Raw genomic sequence first — 19,353 nt, 5'->3', positions numbered from 1 at the left:
GGCAGATGCAGCTCTAGGTAAAGAGAGTTGGGCAGAATCACAATGGGCCTCTTTATCCTCTAGGCTCACACTGCTGAACAACTTGGCTCTTAAAACTCCTTGTATTTTTGGAAAACTCCAGTGGTTTTTCCTAATCCTGGAGCTAGAGGCTCAGCCTGAAACATCCATTCCACCAAAGTTCTCTTAAACGGACATTTCTTGCTTAAGCCATCATAAAGCCCTGCTTTGAGGGAGCAGTGGTATAATAGTGTCTTTGTGAGTTTCCTCTGCACTTTCCCTCCAAAGAGTCCCAAGCACCCATTAGACCTGGGGCCGTGATCTTCAGTTTGTGTCTATAAGAAGTTACATAATAATTTGCCCTACTTGATTGGGAAGAGGAAGAGAGACAAAAAGAAGCCAAAACAATTTTGCCTTATTAAGTCAGAAGTCTGATGTCACTATAGAAAATCTCAGTCTTTTGTGTAAAGGTTTCATCCGTGAAATCTCTGCAACTGGTATGAAGCCACAGACAGACACATATTTATGAATGCACACACACATAGATTGTAGATCTAAACCAAGCAAATACTCAAGCTAATATATCCTGAAGGCACACACCATTACAACAGGAGGAAACTCAGCGTTCTGCCAGGTGACCCAAAGTCCGTACACATCAGTGAGGAAAGGAGACTATAGATCCAAAATTTAAACTTCATAAGATTCAATCTGTGTGTTTTTGATTTGTACACCTTTATGTATGTATGCCCTTCTCCACTAAAAGGTTCACACTGAGAACAAGACTCTTTGGAACTTCAGTTCCATTTCATTTAACTTTCCTTAGTGACCTTGGACAAGTCACTGCCTCTCTTCCAGCCAAGGTTTCCATGCCCTTAGGGGGATTAGGTAATTTCCAAGGCCCTTCCCAGCCCTGTGTGCTCATGAGCTATAGCTTTAGTGTTGAATCTCTCCTTTCAGACCTTGGATTCTAAAGAACTTGGATTTGAGGGGCTGGACAGTGTGCAGTTGCAGCGCAGACTGGTCCCCTAAAGATGCACTAGGAATCCAGATGGCATCTGGAGGGAAAGAGTATAGGTTCAGACACCAAAGAAGCATGCCTAGTGAATGATCAAATTTTAGAGCTGGGCAGGGAGGTGAAAAGCTTATTGAAAATACAGCATCCTCAACTCAGAAGACCACACTGGAGAAAGTGAGGGGAGAAGGAAAGAGGAGGAGGAGAGAGAAGTTAGAACTGAGAGAGTTCCCTGAGGGCAGGCTGCCATTTCAAAGACTCCGAGGGCCTCCCATATATGTGGGGATGGAGCTATTAGGAGAGCCCAGCAGTTGGAGTGGGGCGGGCAGTGAGAAGGGTTAATTCCAGGAAGGAGGGCTCTGCCATTCTGGCGAGTTTTGAGGCCGTCAGCAAAGCTAACTAACTGGTTTAGAGTGAAGTCATTTATTTTTACTATCTTGGAGACAGGATGCAAGGACTTTGATACATATACACACACACACACACACACACACACACACACACACTGGACTATTACTCAGCCATGAAAAAGAATGAAATAATGCCATTTGCAGCAACATAGATGCACCTGGAGATTATCATATTAAGTGAAGTAAGTCAGAGAAAGACAAATATCATATGATATCACGTCTATGTGGAATCTGAAAAAAATGATACAAATGGACCTATTTACAAAACAGAAACAGACTCACAGACACACAAAACAAACTTATGGTTACCGAAGGGATTAGCAGGGAACGGGTAGATAAATTAGGAGTTTGGGATTACTGTGTACACGCTACAATATACAAAATAGGTAAACAAGGACCTACTGTATAGCACAGGAAATTATATTCAATATCTTGTAATAATCTATAATGGAAAAGAATCTGAAAAACTACAGGTATGTGTATATATGTGTGTGTGTGTGTGTGTGTGTGTGTGTGTATATAACTGAATCATTTTGCTATACACCTGAAACTAACACAACATTGTAAATTAACTATACTCCAATTTTAAAAAATGGTTAAAATGAAAAAAAAAAAGCAAAAAAAAACCTTTGGGCTTTTCCTCCTACATTTAGGTCATTTATTTCAAGAGGTGTCAGAGGGAGATTTCACCAACTTCATATGTTCGGGGCATGAGTGACAGACCTGTTTGTATCCATGACTGTACTCACATGCATGTGATTGACATGCACATATGTTCATCTAAGCAGTCTCCTTCCCAATGTATGGATGTATGTGTCTGTATTGGATGTAGCTAATACTGATATGCAGCCCTCGAAAACCCCAGACCCTCGGGAATAAGAGTGGCAGTGATTTTAAAGACTGTGTTTAGTGGCTGGGACTCCTACCTGGGCATGTTCAAGGTGACTGCCCCCCGCCTGGCTGACGAGCTGCTCAGACGAGCAGAGCTGGGTGTAAGAGGCAAAGCTACTGGGGCATTTGGGAAACCAGGAGACTTTCCGGGGGATGAAGAAAGCATGTATGCTAAGCCTTTTATTTTCCTTAATGGGTATGGAGACTCTTCTATGTGCTGAGACATGCAATTAAGAGAGATTAAAATTGAATAAGTAAAAAATAATGGCACCATAAATGACAATCTTTATGATAATCTCCTGATTAGGGTATTTTGCCGTTAATGTACATTGCAAAGTTTCTATAACTCTTCAGAAAGCACCTGCCATTCTCATCTGCTTTAACAGATTTTGACATGGCCCATATAGATTAGTGATGACAGAGGAAGCTTGAATCCTTCCATTGGTATCAATGATGCCCTGTATTTGCTCACCTTTGCTGGGTCCTTATTTCTTTATCTGGAATATATGGGTCACTTTGTCTCCTTTATACCTTGTCAGAATTATGTGAAGATAGACATTTTGAACTTCTGGGAGAGAAGCGGGCTTCCATATGTCCTTTGAAGAAGCTGCCTCCTTTTCTGTGTAATTAGATGCAGAGACCTGAGAGCTTTCTCAAGCTCAGCTGAGTTTCTCTTTAACCCACAGCAGTGGGTTCCCTCTGACTGCAGGGAAGTTGACATCATTCTATGGAAATAAGCAAGACAATTTCCTTGTTCAGGAAAGGCAGGCTTGGAAGAGAAGGGATGGCTGTGGGGAGGGTGGAGGTGTGCCTCCCACCAGGAACACTCTGCCCCAGGGCATCCTGCCCCCAGAAGGAAAAGGAACCTGGCAGCCTCTGCAGCCATCCTGCTTTTCCACCCTTCAATCCCAAGTACTCCTGGCCCTCAGGGCAAGGCTGGGAGTGAGGGCTGAAGGCTTGAATGAAAGAAATGAGGCTGGAGGATTTCAGGCAAGCACCTGAGGCTGGAGGTGAGGCTGTAGTTTTTGCTTTCCTCTTTTCACATCCTCTCCCAGGATATAGCTGCAGGCCTGAGGATGGGTGACATACAGCCTTGGGGAAAGATAAACTTTACACCCTAGATGCCCAGGCTCTATACCTGTCATCTTCAAACTTTAATACCCCTAAAATAATTTTGAAAAACCATGTATGTCCCTTTGCATGTTTTAAGTTGCCATCTCAAATCGTCACCATACTTTTAAGTATGTCATTTCCACAGCGTTGTAAATATTGACCTTAGAAAGATACATCGCTCCTTTAATGCTAATGAACTTTAAATACCAGAGCAATTTGACCTATCATCTATAAAACACATGAACAAGTACTTAAACACTCAGGTTTACATGGTTCCTTTTTCTTCTTGAATTTATATTTTCATTCCAGTTTCCCTACCAAATTTTATCCTTATGGATTCTCGTTTTATGCATGAGAGGCTTTTATTGGCCATTCTATCATAATTTAGTGTGACAGAAATATGTACAAAGATTTAAATATAATTTTTAATGCCCAATGATCATAAGTTTCTAGATGTTAAGAGATTTGGATTGAGTTATCATTACAATTATTAGTAATACACAGAAATAGGCAGTAGATCAAAATAATGTATATATATCACAACTTTTGATGAATGTGAAAGATAAGGTGTACAACATTTTTGGAAATACCTCTTATATTTTTCGATTAGTTTGTATTCATTGATGAATATTATTTATTGCTAAGGTAAGGAATTAGGTTAAGGTTCAGGATCAATTCTATTACTGTTTTTTTCATTTTTATAAATATAAGAAATGAGAAACGTTATTCACAATAAACCGGATGGGAAAGGAAAGAATTTTGTTACTGTAACGTGACAATTCTTTGAACTCATATCTCGTTTTTTGCCTAAAATCACATATTGGTCTCTTATCAAAATTTCTTTTTAATCTTCTCTCAGCTGATAATTCTTTGAAGTCTGTCCCCCTTCAGTGGTTTGAAAAGAATTGGAAACCACCAGACTTGCAAAAGAATTTATTTCCCAGTTACTAGAGACATTCATTTTCAACACCCATACCAATATTTCACAGAGTTTATTCATTTGTCTTCTGTAGGTTTTCTATCCTAAGATTTAGAATGAGTGAGAGATTTGTCTTCCCTTTTGAGAGTGGCAGGCATGTGTATGTGTGTGTGTGTGTGTGTGTGTGCATGCACAATTGGGCAGGGAAATTGCTGGACCACAGCGAGTTCTCAGTGTTAGAAAAAATCCATAGGAGACTTGAGGATCTGCATAATCCTTCAAAACTATCCTTGCCTGGGTACCCATTGGAAAGACTTCATGTATCTCCAAAGTTATGTTATTGAAAACATTTCAGCGGGCACTGCAGTCTATCTCTGCCTGTTACACTCCATGGAAATTTTAGGCAATTACCCTTTAGGGGGAGTGAGAACCACCTGAGCTATACGTAAAGAGAGCATTTCCCTGTTAACAATAACAAAAGAATGGAAATAACCCAGTCCTATCAATAGTGGATTGATTGGATAAACTGTGGTGTTATCATGCACATGGAGTGCTATCTAGCTATAAAAGGACTGAGAGAACCCCAGTGGGGGAAAAGAAGTAAAGTATGTAACAGGTATGGTATCCTACTTTCATTTATGAAAGTGAGGAAAATGAATATAATCCATATTTGCTTATGTTACAAACAATAAAAGAATAAACTAAAAACAAACATAAAATGGTTGCCTCTGGAGGGAGGAGATCAGGGTGAGGAGAGTGAACAGAGATGGAACTAGACTTAGATTTCATGTACCTTGATTTTTTGGTTTGACTTTAAAACCATGCAACGGTTTTTACATCTTTGTAAAACATTATGTCGAATGGGAAAGAAAAAGCAAAGCCATTCTTAAAAATCAAAAGCAAAATGAAATGGATTAACCTGTGTATTAGGTTGGTGACTTCGTCACTCAGAGAGGAATTACTTCACGTGACTTTAAAACATAGCAATGTTTTAGGTATGTCCCTGGTAGGTATGTCTTAAAGATGAAAAGAACTGCAAAGACTGTAGACAGCTTTCAGCAATCATGTTGTTAGTAAAGATACTTGAACTGAATTTGAAATATATATATTAGGATAAAGCAAATAAGTAATACTACTAATGTAAGAATCAAGATTTTCAGCATAAGAAAAAAAATATGGATATAAAACCAAAGTCAAGTAAATCTCTGTAATCCTAAATTTGAGTTGGAAAAAGCAATATAAACTCATGAAGTATTTTCTTTTGAAAGAAAAGTTTTTCCTAGTTATTTCCATTATAAGGACCCAGAAATACTGACCAACCCAACAGCAGTGAGCATTCCTGGCTTCCATAGTGTGGTCTCTAAATTCCGTTGTCCACCAAAAGGATCCAGGGTTCCTTGAAAAAATGACAGAGTCTAGGGCCAGGGCAGCAAATGGACAAGATGAGCCTAGGATATTTTTTCTTGTCCAAAAGCAAGGATGTTATCAAAGACCACTGGGGTTTGGTGAGAGGTGCCAACTTGAAGAGGCTGCTACTGGCCAAAGATTGAACAGTTGAACATCAAAAAGAGCAATTATAATTGATGGAAACACTTCAAATATATTAACACACACACACACAAGCGCACACACAAAGAATTGATGATGCTTCTCAAAACCAAACTAAAACAAAACAGTGTAACCAAATAGTGAAGGAAAGTTTCTAGTATAAACTGTTATCAGTGTAACCAAATAGTTAGTGAAGGAAAGTTTTTATTCATAGAAGATTTCCAGCTAATCTATGCAGAGGGAATGCTAGAATTAGAATGTCACCCTTTTAAAGCCACTAATGAAATAATGGATCTGGGCAATGATCATCAGTGGCTGCTGACATTGTTAGGCAAAAGGGAACTTTTTTTTTTTTTCTGGTACGCAGGCCTCTCACTGTTGTGGCCTCTCCCGTTGCGCAGCACAGGCTCTGGACACGCAGGCTCAGCGGCCATGGCTCACGGGCCTAGCCGCTCCGCAGCATGTGGGATCCTCCTGGACCAGGGCACAAACCCGTGTCCCCTGCACCGGCAGGCGGACTCTCAACCACTGCGCCACCAGGGAAGCCCTAAAAGGGAAGTTATAAAGGAAGATCAGGCTGACAGCACCCGAATCCACAATAACAGGGGTGGTGGAAGATATTACTCAAGGTAGTGTAATCCGAAGCTCTCCAAGAAGTTATTTTATTTTTAGACTCATTTCTTGGAATTTTCGTCTTATTCCTCTATATTTCCTATTTTAAAGCTCAGCTTTCAGATCCTTAATGTATCTCATTGAGAGCTTGGATCATTAGCAAGAATTTCTCAGGCAGTGCCTAGGCAAATCACCTTATCTTCATCTGTGAAATGGGGCTACTAGGGAATTCTACCACATAGGACAAGAGAGAGGATTAAATGTGGGGTGTGTGTAAGCATCCAGTGGCTGATATTTAGTGTGCATTAATTAGGACTATTTTTATTAAGATTATTATTTCAGCCCATTGCTTGCCTGGCTAGGTTTCGCTATGGGGATATTTGTCAGTATTTTTTTTTACCAGGGAAGGATTTGACCACTACCTTTCCCAGACTGTATCTCTCCAATGTGGGAGAAGGACACAAGAATGCAGGTAGCTCTGAAGGAAAATCAGTGTAGTCTAGGTGGATCTATGGGAAATATGGACAATCTAGGAAATCAGGTTTGCTCTGCTGCTCACTACACATAGGGCACAGTCATTGCACTTTACGTGTATTATTTTTTGTATTTAGTGATGCTCAGTTGGTTTTTATATACATCATCTCACTTTAGATACGGCCGTTGCTTGACTCCTATGTTGAAGATGAGGAAACTGAAATTCAAAGAGCTTAAGAGCTTGTCACAAGTCACATCAGGGCTTCCCTGGTGGCGCCGCGGTTGAGAGTCCGCCTGCCGATGCAGGGGACACGGGTTCGTGCCCCGGTCCGGGAAGATCCCACATGCCGCGGAGCGGCTGGGTCCGTGAGCCATGGCCGCTGAGCCTGCGCGTCCGGAGCCTGTGCTCCGCAACGGGAGAGGCCACAACAGTGAGAGGCCCATGTAGCGCCAGAAAAAATAAATAAGTCACATCGGAATACAAGTTTCTGACTTCCAACGTATTACTTTTCATTGTTATATCACAGTTCACTTGAAATGTTTTAGTCCACTTCTGGAGGAATGTCATATAAACTTCACCCACATTGGTGGTGCTGCCCAGAGAAAATCTTGGTAAAGTTCTTCTTAGTGGTACCTCTGTGGCCAATTAATACCCTTCTGACAATTTTCTGCCCAGACGCTTGAGCTCATCAAAGTTTACACCAGCACATTCAAATTTCTCTTACGGTAAACTTGAAAATTTCAATTTGGAATGGCTCTTTCGGATTGTGTATAAAATCATCAAATGAGGCAAACAACCAGCATCAATTTGGAGGAATCTGTTATTTACCATTTTTCATCAAGAAAAATGTTCCCATATTCCTAACCTCTTTTTCTTTTTATTCAAGAAACCAGGTACAATAAACCATTCCACTAGATTCTATCAAAAACCCAATTTTTCTTCAAAAGTAATATTTTGATTTAGAATGTAAATAAATTATGTCCACTGGTTTTCCTTTAGTCATATGTTTATTTTTTTCTTTTATTGTTTAAAATTTTCAGATGTGGCACACGATTATGATAAAATTACAAACAGCATAGAAATACATACTATGGTTAAAAAAATGGAATTTTCTCTTTGGTCGGTTCGCACTCTCCTTTCTAGAGAAAACCACTGGTTTAATGGCTATATTTCTGGACCTTTTCTACGCATTTACAGAGTTATATAATACATTATTGCCTTTTAATATATTTGCTTATGCATACACATTTTTTTTTTTTTTTGCGGTACGCGGGCCTCTCATGGTTGTGGTCTCTCCCGTTGCGGAGCACAGGCTCCGGACGCGCAGGCTCAGCGGCCATGGCTCACGGGCCCAGCCGCTTCGCGGCATGTGGGATCGTCCCGGACCGGGGCACGAACCCACGTCCCCTGCATCGGCAGGCGGACTCTCAACCACTGCGCCACCAGGGAAGCCCTATGCATACACATTTTTACATAAATGAGAATGCTAATATATATTTTTAATGTTTTGCATTTTCATTTACTATATCCTAGCCGTATTGACATATCACTCTACATAACTCTACTGTATTCCTTTTAACTGCTGTATATACATTTAATGATGAACAAATTGCTGCCCTTAAAAACAATGAAATAAAATATCTTCAACGAAGTATTTTTGCTTACATGAGCAAGTATTTTTCCAAGACTTCTAGAAGTGAAATTGCTGGATTAAAAGACACTTAACATCTTTAGTGTGGACAGATTCTGCCAGGCTGCCCTCAAAAAAGGCTACCCCAGTCTTAGCAAGGAATAACTCTTCCTCAGGACCTCTCATGCACTGGATAATACCAGTCTCTTCATTTTCCCCACATAATATTAAAAAAAATGTGTCTTTTATTGTTTTGACATTTCTTCATGTGTTTGTGGCCATTTGTAGCTGTTTTGTGAATCATCTACTCTTAGCCTTGATTCATTTCTCTGTTGGATTTCTTGTTTTTAACTAATTTAAGGAAGCATTTTATAATATATGGATTTTAATTCCTTGTTACATATATTGCAAATATTTTCTCTGTCATTTGTCTTTTAACTATGCTTATTTTGTATTTTGCCATGCAAAAGTATTGAATTTTATACCAGTGGTATCTCTGAATTCTGTCCTTTATGGCTCCTTGAACATGTGTCTTATTTAGGAAGGCCTTCCTCTCCTGAGGTTATCCAAATACTTTTCTAAGTTTTCTTCTAATATGATTATTGTTTTGTTTTTTATGTTTAGCTCTTTAATCCATCTGGAAATGATTTTTGTATATGGTGTGAGGTAGGTATCTAAGTGTACTTTTTAAATGAATAGTTCATTGTCCCAACACTGATTACTAACCTATCATTTCATATATTAAATTCCAGTATTGATACATGGGTCTGCTTCTGGACTCTATTTTGTTCCATTGATCAGTGAAATTGTCTATTGCTATGCCAGTAACACAGTGTGTTCATTCCTGTAGTTTGATAATATGTTATGCTATCTGATACAGCTAATATCCCTTATTGTTCTATCTCAAGTATATCTTAGTTTTTTTAATCAAATATTTACTCCTCTCGATGAATTTTGGTATCATATTGTCAGTTTCCATATATCATTCCATTGAGGGTTTTATTTAGATTGTGTTGAATTTTTAGATTAATTTTAGGGAAGAATGAGAGGTTCATGATATTGAGTCTTCCTATCCAAGGAAAAGACAATCTTTCCATGTATTCAGATCTTCTTTTATGTTTTTCAATACTTTTCTTTACATATACCTTGTATATTTTCTGCTAAAGCTATACCTAGGAATCTTAAACATTTTGTTGTTGTTGCTAATGTACGAGCATGTTTATTGAATTTTGAAGTCATTTTACTAGTGCATGAGAATAGTCTAATTTTTGTATATTCATTTCATGTCTGGGTAGCTTACTAAACCATATAATGGTTCTAATTGCTTTTTAGCTAATTGTCTTGAACTGTCATATCATATGTGAACAATGGTGTTTTGACTCCTCCTTTTCAATATTTTTACCTTGTTTTTATTCCTGCTTTATTGTAGTGACTAGGGCCACCTGAAAAGTATTGCATAAAATCAGTAATAGAAGATACCTTCTAATATGATATTTAGTATATTAAATACAGGAAGTTACCTTTTATTACTAATGAATTAGGGCTTTTAATCAGGAAAGGGTGTTGGTAATTTTGGGCATCTTTTGAAAGAATGGCTTTTCTTCTTTTATTTTTACCTTATGTTTACTTTGTTTCTTCTCTTGGAATTTCAGAGTTCCTGTGAGGATAATATGTGATTGGTTTTTATAAATGCCTTTTAGATAATTGAAATTAATATGCAGCTTTTTCAGGAGGCTGAAATGTACACGCATCACTCACATATATCAATTAAAACTCATTATTTTTATTTTTTAAATGTATCTTTATTTTTGTTGTCTTCTTGATCTATCATTTTGCAAAATAAGTGTTTTAATTTTCCATTGTAATTGTAGCTTTGTTAGTTTTCCTTTATTTATAACCTGTTTTACTTTTTATACATTTTTGTTGCTATCTTAATTGGAGCAAAAGAGTTCATAATTTTCATAATGGAGAATTTTACCATCTTCAAATATAATATAGACCACTTTGTATCCATTTAGTTCTTGGCTTTCTGAAATTTTTTCATATATGCATTCAATTTTGATATGTTCTATATTGAATATATGACATATATTCAATATACTATATATGAATTATATTTTCAATGTATATTATACATATTGAATATTATCTATTCAATATATCTTATATATTCAATTATATATTGTCATATATTATTATGTATAGTGAATATTATACACATTGTATATTCAATTTTTTTTACTGTTTGTTATATTTTTGTATTCTTTCAAAAGTTTCAGTATTTTCAAAATTCTTTCAAAATTTTCAGTACTTTCTGTTATTTCCTTTTAAATATGTCTTTTCTAGATAACATGCATATTGATTTTTTAACATAAATGTTTCTCTTATTTAAGAGGTGTCATATATAACCCATTAATTCTTATTGTTTATAGTGATATTATTTAAACTTCTTTTTCATTTTGTGCTATTCACTATTATCCCTCCCCCCTTTTGTAGTCTTTTTGGTATTGGTTAGAGATTTTTAGTTCTATTTTCCTGAAACTGGTTTGGAAGCTATATGTACTATTTCTATTCTTTTAGAAGCTACTTTAAAATTTTAGCAAGCACATTTAAATTTAAACTGTTATAATCAACAACTGATGACTTTCTGTAAGCTCCCTTGCCCTTCCTTCTAAAAGACAGAGCCCTTATCAGGCTTTTGATTATTTCCCTACCTACTCGTCTGTGCACTTATTGTTGAAATTATTTGGAAGTTTCATTCCAGAATATTGTTAATAATAGCAGTGATAGTACTATTTGTATTATTACTATTATTATTTACTTTATGCCTCTATTTTACAGAAATCATTTATTAGTAATTATATTACATTTTACTACCACATTAGTGACCATTATTTAGATCTAAATTGTGTTTTTTGTGGCTTATTTGCTTTGCACTCTTTGTTATATTCCAAGTCATCGTATATTTTAGATTCTTTTTCCGTTTTTCTGGAGTACATCCTCAATTTTTCTTCTTTGTTTTTCTCAAAGGCTATGAGTGGTACACTTTCTGAGTCTGCTTGTCTGAAAGAAACATCTTCATTTGTCTTTACATTTGATACAGAGCTACCTTGATTATAAAATCCCAGGTTGAAAACAACCTCTGCAAATCCATATTATCATTTATCTTCTAAAATACTTCAAGTGGATAAGGCAAACATGATCTCTTTTTTTTTTTTTTAGAAACAAGGTTGCCCATCGCCAACAAGTCATTCTTTCTTAAGTGTTTATGATTATAATTCCTCCAACTGGCCCATCATAAAAATGAGAACTTTGATTAATACCAATAGTTCGTCAGGACATTTATAGAGAGCTTTTTCTATCAGTCAAAAGCAGTTTTCCAACACGTTTCATGTATTAGCCAGAAGTTCCCATTTCTGATGCTCTATTTATGAATGATACAGTTAGTTCCTGAGTTCTAAAACATGCTGTGAATTTTCTTCCACTTATGCTAATAATATCTCTAACCTCCTGGGCAGTGAGGATTTCCCTAACGTTTTTTCTCAGGAAAGTGTACCCTGAATGTCAGTCACTTCCTCTTGCCCTTGGCTGTCAGATCTGTAAACCCACAGGTGGCTGATGTCCTCCTCGGGCTATTTAAAAAAAACCACTTTCCTTACTGGCCTTTGAGATCTTGATAAGAACGGTTGTGAATTCTCTTCTGGTCCACCTGATTTCTCATTAGCATGTGGTCTTTCATACTTTTGAACTTCCCTATCCCCTTCACTCAGAACACTGAGTTCTAAGTAGCAGTGAGAAATTCAAGATTGTCAGATAAAGCTAAAGTCATAGTAATACAGCTTAGATGCACATGGACCATGCTGTGCTTTAACCTCCTTGGCCAAGGAGTCTAACCTAATATCTGCAAATACTCTGATACTTGGTAGCCTTGCTCAGTGATTCTGTGACTTCCCTCTGGACTCCCTCTCAAGGTTAGATTAGATTGTAGTACCAGATTCTGAAATCTTCTCTCCCACTTCAAATCATCTTGTAATCTTTCTTTATATTCCATGCCAAGGAACATACCTTCCCTTAGGTGTTATCTCTAATTGCTACTTTAGCTGCCTGCAGTATCGTAGGCTTATCTCCACTGGCCCCCCACGCCCCGTCACAAAAGTTGCATCACGTTTGGTTATCTTAGATTAAGATGCATCAAGAGGGCATTTGCCTATGAAGAGTGCAGACTGATGTGACTGATTCTGGCAATCTGGTCACTGTGTGTGCTTCTGTCTCGACCCCTTTTAGGTGGGAGGACACACCATGCTCCCCATTCGTTGGATGCCCCCTGAAAGCATCATGTACCGGAAGTTCACTACGGAAAGCGATGTGTGGAGCTTTGGGGTGATTCTCTGGGAGATCTTCACCTATGGAAAACAGCCATGGTTCCAGCTCTCAAACACAGAGGTACAGAAAGGGGACAGATGGGAAGCTTGACTTGGAGGAAGGCTGATAAGAGACATCTCAGGCCAGCACTTAGAGTGTGTAAAATATTAGGTGGGGTTTGGAGCCAGCAGAGCAAATGCTAGCAGAAGCAGAAGGAGAGACCTTCTTGGTAGAAAAAAAATTATAGCTGTAGGAAATGTGCTGTGATTGTCAAGAGAGCATGAAATTAGATGTTGAAATTGAGATGCAAGTCACGGTTCTGTTTGCTCTGCTACACTTAAAAATCACAAATGTTTCACTAAGACAGAAAGTGAAAACAAAAAACAACTATGAGTTTTTCAATTGTGCCATCTTGTGGAAATACCTACTATGCCCAAGTCATCTGGGTGCCCAAAGGCTTTAGGTAGACCAGGCCCAGAGATGTGCAGGAAGGTGAACTGGCAAAGCAAATTTCATGTTACTGACAGAGCTGTGTGTGGACTTCCAGGAATAAGATGAATCATAACAGTAAATGTAATAATATACACATTATGTATTTTATACTTTTGATTTACAATATTAATAAAAAATGCTAGTCATCAAATTTAATAATAGCTAACATTTAGTGCCAGGCATTTTCCTAAGCACATTAGCCTATACTAACTCAGTACTTTTCACACAAACACTTGTTGAAATTTAGGACAAAGGAAGGGGCGCTGCTTGGGGTTCTGGAATGGACTGGCCAGAGGTGAAAGCATCAGCCTGGAGAAGGCTTGGGCCGTGGTCCAAAGCAAGATGCTTCTCAGTGCCATTGTGTCCTCCCAGGGAACTCAGTCCAGTCTGTAGGCAGTAAAGGGCTTGGTCTCCCAACCCAGCAGACCTATAAAAGATTGCAGTTTATGGTCTTCTGTTTTCCGGGAAAACATGAACATGAGGACCTTTTAATATTAGAATCCTATCTGAATATTCCAGAAAGTGTCTCTCTTCTTGGAAGCTATGTTCATTTTTGCTTTCCTATACCCTGACCGTTTAATTAAGTAAATGTCAAAGACTGAAAAGAAGGCATTTCATTATATTTGTAACGTCTCATCATTTGCAAACTGAATGGATCCTGACCACATTTCCCAAAATAGGACAAAATATTTTGACGACCTTTAAAAAAAATGTAAGTGTGTATATCAGAACTCATTTGTTATGATGCTTTAAAAAATTATTGTTTTCCTGGGTAGGGGGTAGTGGTAAACATACACACACATACACACACATGCATGCATATATACACATGCTCGTGTACACGTGTTGGCACATTTGCATGCACTCGGGCACACAAGGTACCCTGATCACAGCCCCTATGTAGTTTGGTTGCCCTAGTAAAGAGGGGAATCTGGGCTGAGGGTTCTATTGGTCTCAGCAGATGATCTGTCCTGGTTACCTAAACTGGCTTAGAGTAGCTAACGGGGCTCTTGTTGTCGTCTCTGACACTGCTTGGTAAGGCACTGGCCTTGAAGATGGGCTTCCTACCCCCAGCCACCGCTTCCACTCTACCAACACCAGCAGTGAAGTCCTGACAGTCACTGATAATGAGTTGCTCTATTGAAATTGACAAGCTGGAGAGCCCCGCATTGGAGGAGACACCACCCTTCAGTGCTTTTAATCTTAGCACTAGGCAGTGGCTACTGCAGTTTGAACTGGACCCCTTTTCATGGAGGTGAAGGTAATGGAAGGTGGAGACAGGGTTCAAATAAAAACGGGACAGGAACAGCTGGAGACCTTTCAGGCTGGCAAAGAACAGAGCCTAGTGGGCCTTTGCAGACTCTGGGGTGACCAGGACCAGGAAAGTGCTAACACAGTGATTGTTTGACAAGGCTTCTCAGAGTCAGAGTGACATGAGCCCACACTCCAGACAAGGCGCTGTTGGGGGCAGCCTAGGGAGATAAAAACTATATACAGATTAATGGGGGCAAAGAGAGGGAAATAACATTTTTCACATACTCTACTAGAGAAAATTCTGTGTGATTTTATCATCACGGTCTGTCTTCAAAATGAGGAAACTGTGGTTTGGGGTACATAAGTTGCCCAAGGTTACAGTGGGAGAGTTAGGCAGAAGTTAAAATAACCTGAGAACTGTAAGGTAGAATCTTGAAAATTCACAATGTCAGCAAAGAAATCTTTTTGGGGAATTGGAATTGAACTGCAAATTACAGGCGTGGTCCTGAGGGGCCAGCTGGGGATGGTCCAGGGGTACGTTATTTGCTTTCTTCCTACTCCTCCCTATGGCCTCCCGTTTGGTACAGTGGCTCATACAATCCCTTTCCCTGGCCTCATTTGGTCCTTACAGCAGTCTTAGGAGGTGGTCAAGGGAGACATTTGATCCCCATCTTACAGGTGAGGATGCTGAGATCCTATGAGGTTAATTGACTTTCTCCGGACACCCAGCTGGGCAGTGGTGAATCAGGTGGTTAGTCCTAGTGTTAAGGACTTTTCAAGAAACAGAATACATGGTTTAGTGCAAAGAGCAAGGGAGGATGAGCCTCACTGAGGAAGGGACCTGTGTAATGGCTTAGAGGTAAGCATCACATGTGCACCGAGGCTGTGCCTGGGAGGGGAGCTTGACAGGAAGTGGGAGCCATGGAGGGGCAGAGCTCCTCCAAGGGGGTTTCAAAATCATGCAGGCTCCTAAGAGGGGGTGGGACAGGTCATTTGCCAATCCCCACTGCCAAGTGGGAAATGAATGCAGCTCAGTCATCTAGATAAGATTCAGGACTAGAGAGGAAGAGAGAAGTGAAAGGAAGGGTGTCTGTGGGAGTTGGAGGCCTGGCCTAAGAGATGGAGAATAGAGGGCAGCAGTGGGCTGGACCAGCTAGTGCTGGATCATGGCCCTTGGAACCCCTGCACAGGACAGGCGAGCAACTCTGGTCTCCAGCCCAGCCTCAGGAGGGTACCCCGCCTCTGCACTGAAACTCATCAGTGAAGTCATTGCCTTCTGCTGCGCCTGAGCCACAGGGCCAAGGCTGAGCTTTGGTGATAACTTCCCTGTTCTCCTCCCTTTTTCAGGTCATTGAGTGCATCACCCAAGGTCGTGTTTTGGAGAGGCCCCGAGTCTGCCCCAAAGAGGTGTACGATGTCATGCTGGGGTGCTGGCAGAGGGAACCGCAGCAGCGGCTGAACATCAAGGAGATCTACAAAATCCTCCACGCTCTGGGGAAAGCCACCCCCATCTACTTGGACATCCTTGGCTAGTGGTGGCCAGTGGTCGTGAATTCATATTCTGTTGCCTCTTCTCTCCCGGCCTCACACCCCTTCTTTTCCACTGCACAGACTCTTTTCTTCCATCCTTGACTGAAGCAAACATCTTCATATAAACTCAAGTGCCTGCTACACATACAACACTGAAAAAAAAAGAAAGAATAAAAACCCTGTAAGGCAGTTTGGCATATATATATATTATATATATATATATATATATATATATATATATATATATATATATATATATATATATAATATATATATATTTGTATATCTAACTATCTATCTATCTATATCTACAGAGAGATAACCTCTTCTCTAATGCACAGAGAAGCTGCTGATACACAAACCATAAGACTGTAACAACAACTCAGAAAATCTTAAGTATTATGAATGCAATTGAAACTTCCCTTAGACGCAGGCTGTGGCCCGTGCTTCTTCAGCTCCGACTTCTGGGAGCAGAAGACTTTGACGATGCACAGAGACAATCTTCACGTTGGGACTGGAAGAGCTGGGGTGGAGTGCCAGTCACTGCTGCACAGGTGATCATCTGCACAGGTGTGTTAGCTCCAAGCTCTGCATATGTGCATGGGCAGACCTCATCGACAGGCTCAGCAAGGAAAGAACACCAAACCAGGGGCCTCTGGGACGCCTCACACATCCCCTGACCATCTGCTCCATGCCTTCCTCCTTTCCTCCCCCTCAAGACAATTTTCTAATTTGTCTTTTCTAGAAAGTATAGTCCTGATGCTTTGGGGAGTCAGCAATGGCGCCTACAGGTAAACACTAAACAAAACAACAACGACAGCAAAACACAAAACCATGGCGACAGTGGACTACATCCATCTTGTTGTAAACTATGCTCAAGTTCCTTCCTAAATTTGAAAGAGTTGTGTCATCTCTCCTCTGGACTTCAAGAACTGGACTTTCTGGATTTAAAGAACCACAGAATTAAAAGCTGAAATCTGAACCCTGCAACGCACTGCCTCCTGTCTTTCCATCATTGGAAAGTCTCCTTGGCCGCACCTCCGACATTCAGGCTATTGGGGAGTTAAGGGGGGTGTCAGACATCCCCCGTGTTGTCTGCACCTGTGGGCACAGCAGGGTTCCAATGGCAGGAGACTTCATTCTTTGCAGGTCATATAAGGTCTGCCCCTCTGGGTCGTCTATTTCTCAACCCACCTTCTCTAGATTCTAGCTCCCACTTCCTGGGCCTCTAGGAAGTCCCAGGTAAACCCCACTGCCGAGAAAGGGGCCCAGGTCTGGCGAGAGGCTGGGGCAGTGCTTGCTTCAGGGAGCCAGGCAGTGGAATGGGCAGGAGCCGGGGGGCGGGGCGGGGAGAATCTGTTTGGCACCTACATCCGGCCCCTTGTCATTCTCCTCACGTTTCCAGCCCCTGGAAGGATTGATGCATCTGCCTTTGAGTGCTGTGAAAATGCAGGGGCTGAGAAATCACTTCTGTGGACTGGGTGCAGGGGGAGGGGCCGAGGCTGCTTGGGGAAGCATCCAACGCCTGGCCGCTGCCGCTGCCGCAGGCTTGGCATCTTAATGAGGACGGAGCCCTGACCAGGGAGAGAGAAGGAAGCATTTGGGCTGGGGCCAGCTCCCTCTGCCCCGACACCAGGGGAATCACTGCCTTCCCAGCTGCCGCTGTCAAAGACTGCGACAGGGGTGCACCTCCGGGCCCCCCTGACCCGTGACAACAAAATGCCCGTGGAAACCCACAGCCTAGCCCCACAGAGCCCTCCAGCTGGGGAGAAGAGGATGTGCTTCTCCCAGGCCACCGGTCCCTCCGCCTCACCCAAGCACAGAGCTACCGAAGGGACTGGGCTTTGCCCGACTGGAGCCTCTGGGTCCCCCGACCTGCACCCCTCTTGGCCAGCTTAAGGGACCATCAGCCGCCTGGATGTTCTGGTCAGCTGCAGTGCAGGCGTCCTGTGTGGGGTTTGGGACTGAATTTTGTGTTGGTGGTTTTGCTTCTTTTTTTAGACCCACAGATATTTTTATTCCGAGCTGTGCTCGGACTGTAGGCCATGGTGGCGGGGGCTGGGGGGAGGTGGGGGGGTGGTGGGGGTGGGGGGGTTGGAGGCTTGCTTCAGGGATGGCTGAGGCTGCTGAGTGGGGCCGGGAGGGGAGGGAGGGGAGTCGGAGTTGGGTGTGTCTTTTCTCTCTGTGCTGTGTTCCCAGCCCCGAGGACTTTGGAGGAGAGCTCTTGGGATGCACCCCCTCAAAAGAATCCTGTGCTATCCTATGGCAATCTCCCCCCTTGTCTTTCCACCTGGTGGGCCTTGGTCTCTTCCGGGGCTGTTAATGCTGGGTTGAACTCTGCAGTCTGGTGTGGCCCTAGCGAACTAAGGGAAAGTTGTTCAAGGAGGGAGCGATCTGGGGCAGCAGCAGGGAGGTGTCTCTTAGTGAGAGATGAGGCTCCCAGGCTCCTGTTGCTGCCACATCCTCCCCCATACAGACACTGTGTAGCTTCCATCTTCTTGGCTGTGTGTTCCTAGAACCTCAGAGTCCCTGATAGTCTGGAAGAAAGGGAGGGTGGGGAGGGATTGATGGGCAATTGGGAATGCAGAATGTAGTAGGGTTTCAGCTCAGGGCGCTGCGTCCTCATGGCCTAATGGAAGTACGCAATTCCTTTGCGGACAAGGAGACTGGTGTCAGATTGCCCTTGTCTGAGTCTCTTCAGCCTCCGTGTAGGCCTTGGGGTCACACCCTCTTCACGTCCATCGTAAGCAGCTGTCTCCTGTAAGACTCCAAGATGAAGGGTACGGGGTTGGAGGAACAGAGGGGGAGGGCCTGCTTTCTCACTGCCCTTGCTGTGCTCTCTGTGTAGAGAGTCTGCATGTTGACTTACTAACCTCAGCAGGTGGAAAAAATAAAAAGTCTTTTTGGAGAGTGAAGGAGACAGAGAATGGGGCTGTGGAAATGGAAAGGGTACTCAGGGCTCTGGGGTGAGCAGAGAAGGTGGATTCTTCTGTAGAGGGAGGACCGAGAAGACTCCCCCATGTCTCCGTTTCTCCATCTGCAAAATAAGAGGTGTGTTTGCTAATCTCTGGCCCCTTCTACATTCTGGAATTCTTAGACTCTAACAGC

At 41.4% G+C, this 19,353-nt stretch overlaps 1 protein-coding gene across 4 annotated transcripts in view; it reads left to right on the top strand.

Moving 5' to 3' along the window:
- Window positions 1–16,248, top strand: part of NTRK3 (neurotrophic receptor tyrosine kinase 3) — a gene marked incomplete at both ends in the record, with an annotated part of 373,663 nt that extends 357,415 nt beyond the window's left edge. For 3 of the 4 annotated variants that reach the window (XM_082857937.1, XM_082857936.1, XM_082857934.1), the window contains 2 exons: window positions 12,892–13,050; window positions 16,063–16,248. In XM_082857937.1, the coding sequence (XP_082714063.1) occupies window positions 12,892–13,050; window positions 16,063–16,248 (345 nt within the window). Of the gene's footprint in view, window positions 1–9,231; window positions 9,274–12,891; window positions 13,051–16,062 lie in introns of all 4 variants that reach the window. The other variant, XM_082857935.1, reaches the window with a different exon arrangement.
- Window positions 16,249–19,353: the final 3,105 nt, after the last annotated feature.

The sequence above is a fragment of the Leucopleurus acutus genome (genome assembly GCF_964270905.1).
Source record: "Leucopleurus acutus genome assembly, chromosome: 1".
In the NCBI taxonomy this organism is placed as follows: Eukaryota; Metazoa; Chordata; class Mammalia; order Artiodactyla; family Delphinidae; genus Leucopleurus; species Leucopleurus acutus.
Note: the sequence above shows the minus strand (reverse complement) of the source record. Positions and strands in the feature narration are given on the sequence as shown.